General features: G+C 48.8%; 1 protein-coding gene across 1 annotated transcript in view; it reads right to left on the bottom strand.

Moving 5' to 3' along the window:
* LOC125025499 (extensin-like) overlaps positions 1-959 on the bottom strand; it is a 10,202-nt gene extending 9,243 nt beyond the window's left edge. Inside the window, exon 1 of the mRNA XM_047613512.1 lies at positions 93-959. Within this exon, the coding sequence (XP_047469468.1) occupies positions 93-959 (867 nt within the window). The remainder of the gene's footprint in view (positions 1-92) is intronic.
* Between the last annotated feature and the right edge of the window lie 1,541 nt (positions 960-2,500).

Here is a 2,500-nt window from a genome sequence, read left to right as displayed (position 1 = left end):
GATTGAGAGAGAGAGAGATTGGGTTTTGTGGTGGCGAGAGGGTTTTGTGGTGGCGAGTGGGTTTTGTGGAAGCGAGTGGGTTTTGTGGTGGCCAGTGGGTTTTGTGGAGGCGAGAGGGTTTTGTGGTGGCGAGTGGGTTTTGTATGGCGTGTGGGTTTTGTCGTGGTGAGTGGGTTTTGTGGTGGCGAGAGGGTTTTGTGGAGGCGAGAGGGTTTTGTGGTGGCGAGAGGGTTTTGTGGTGGCGAGTGGGTTTTGTATGGCGAGTGGGTTTTGTCGTGGTGAGTGGGTTTTGTGGTGGCGAGAGGGTTTTGTGGAGGCGAGAGGGTTTTGTGGTGGCGAGTGGGTTTTGTATGGCGAGTGGGTTTTGTCGTGGTGAGTGGGTTTTGTGGTGGCGAGAGGGTTTTGTGGAGGCGAGAGGGTTTTGTGGTGGCGAGAGGGTTTTGTGGTGGCGAGTGGGTTTTGTATGGCGAGTGGGTTTTGTCGTGGTGAGTGGGTTTTGTGGTGGCGAGAGGGTTTTGTGGAGGCGAGAGGGTTTTGTGGTGGCGAGTGGGTTTTGTATGGCGAGTGGGTTTTGTCGTGGTGAGTGGGTTTTGTGGTGGCGAGAGGGTTTTGTGGAGGCGAGAGGGTTTTGTGGTGGCGAGTGGGTTTTGTATGGCGAGTGGGTTTTGTCGTGGTGAGTGGGTTTTGTGGTGGCGAGAGGGTTTTCGTGGTGGCCAGTGGGTTTTGTGGTGGCGAGTGGGTTTTGTGGTGGCGAGTGGGTTTTGTGGTGGCGAGTGGGTTTTGAGGTGGCGAGTGGGTTTTGTGGTGGCGAGTGGGTTTTGTGGTGGCGAGTGAGTTTTGTGTTTACGAGTGGGTGAATGGGTTTTGTGGAGGCGAGTGACTTGTGTGGCATCGAGCATAGGAACATGTTGTTTACACACGTCGAAGCAAAGCCACAGCTGGGAGATCACAGGGCTCATTTTCGAGAAATTTGCCATGAGCCCTTTTGGCGGCGCGAAAACACCTACGCGACTTCATCAGGAGACTCAGATGGGGAGAAGGAGAGGATGAGAGAGGCGGGGAAGATGTGGAATGAAGGAGAGGGAGAGAAGAAATGAGAGAGAGAGAGGGAGGGAGGGAGGAAAGGAGGAAGAGTGGGAGAGTGAGAGGGAGAGGGAGAGGGAGAGGGAGGGAGAGGGAGAAGGAGGGAGAGGGAGAGGGGGAGAGGAAATGAGAGAGAGGGAGGGAGGGAGGGAGGAAAGGAGGGAGAATGGGAGAGTGAGAGGGAGAGGGAGAGGGAGAAGGAGGGAGAGGGAGAGGGGGAGAGGAAATGAGAGAGAGGGAGGGAGAGAGGGAGGGAGGGAGGAAAGGAGGAAGAGTGGGAGAGGGAGAGGGAAAGGGAGAGGGAGAAGGAGAGAGAGGGAGGGAGTGAGGGAGGGAGGGAAGGATGAATAGTGGGAGAGGGAGAGGGAGAAGGAGAAGGAGAGAGAGAGAGAGAGAGAGAGAGAGAGAGAGAGAGAGAGAGAGAGAGAGAGAGAGAGAGAGAGAGAGAGAGAGAGAGAGAGAGAGAGAGATATGCTCTTTGAATATAATATCATTACCAGTCCCAGAAAACTAGTCCATACAAAATTCCAGCCATATTTTTTTTTTTTTTTACTCAACAGTGTGTAAGAATATCCATTACCATATAAAGACAGTGTTTTTATCACCATATATTATCATATTATCATATATAGTGCCAACACTATGGGTATCCTCTCTACCAAAAGTGCAGCGATGGTGTCAGCATGTTGTCAGGTCATTACCAACTTTTTTTCGGTAGCGAAGTAATACCACGTCGAGGTTGTTGTCAGGATGAATGAACGTGATAATGTAGGGTATTATTGGTATTAGGGATATTTTCAGTGCTGGAATTTGTAACTGTTGTCATTGTCGGCTATCGTTCATTTTTTTGTAGCAAGCGTTTAATGGGCTTTCTGTTTTTAATATAGGAGTATATATATACATATATTGATATATACGTACATATATATTAGCATATATATATGTATGTGTGTGTGTGTGTGTACACGCCCTCTCTCTCTCTCTCTCTCTCTCTCTCTCTCTCTCTCTCTCTCTCTCTCTCTCTCTCTCTCTCTCTCTCTATGTCTGTCTCACCCTCTCTCTCACACACATACACACAGTGGCAAATGTAGATATAGATACATACAGTAGATACATAGACATGAACATTAGAATATATCCACACACACACAAACACACACACACACACACACACACACACACACACACACACACACACACACACACACACACACACACACACACACACACACACACGCACACACACACAAGCATGCATACACGCATTTTTTCTTTTTTTTTTCTTTATTATCTTTAACCACGTGCGTTTTCTTTCAGTATTAAAGACACAGGCATTTAATACAAGTAATGTTATAAATCGTTGGATGTGAACTACTACACATACACTCCCATCCCCTTTTCCCCTCCCCCCTTCCCC

Source organism: Penaeus chinensis, chromosome 5 (assembly GCF_019202785.1).
Source record: "Penaeus chinensis breed Huanghai No. 1 chromosome 5, ASM1920278v2, whole genome shotgun sequence".
In the NCBI taxonomy this organism is placed as follows: Eukaryota; Metazoa; Arthropoda; class Malacostraca; order Decapoda; family Penaeidae; genus Penaeus; species Penaeus chinensis.
This window is presented reverse-complemented; position numbering and strand designations above follow the sequence as displayed.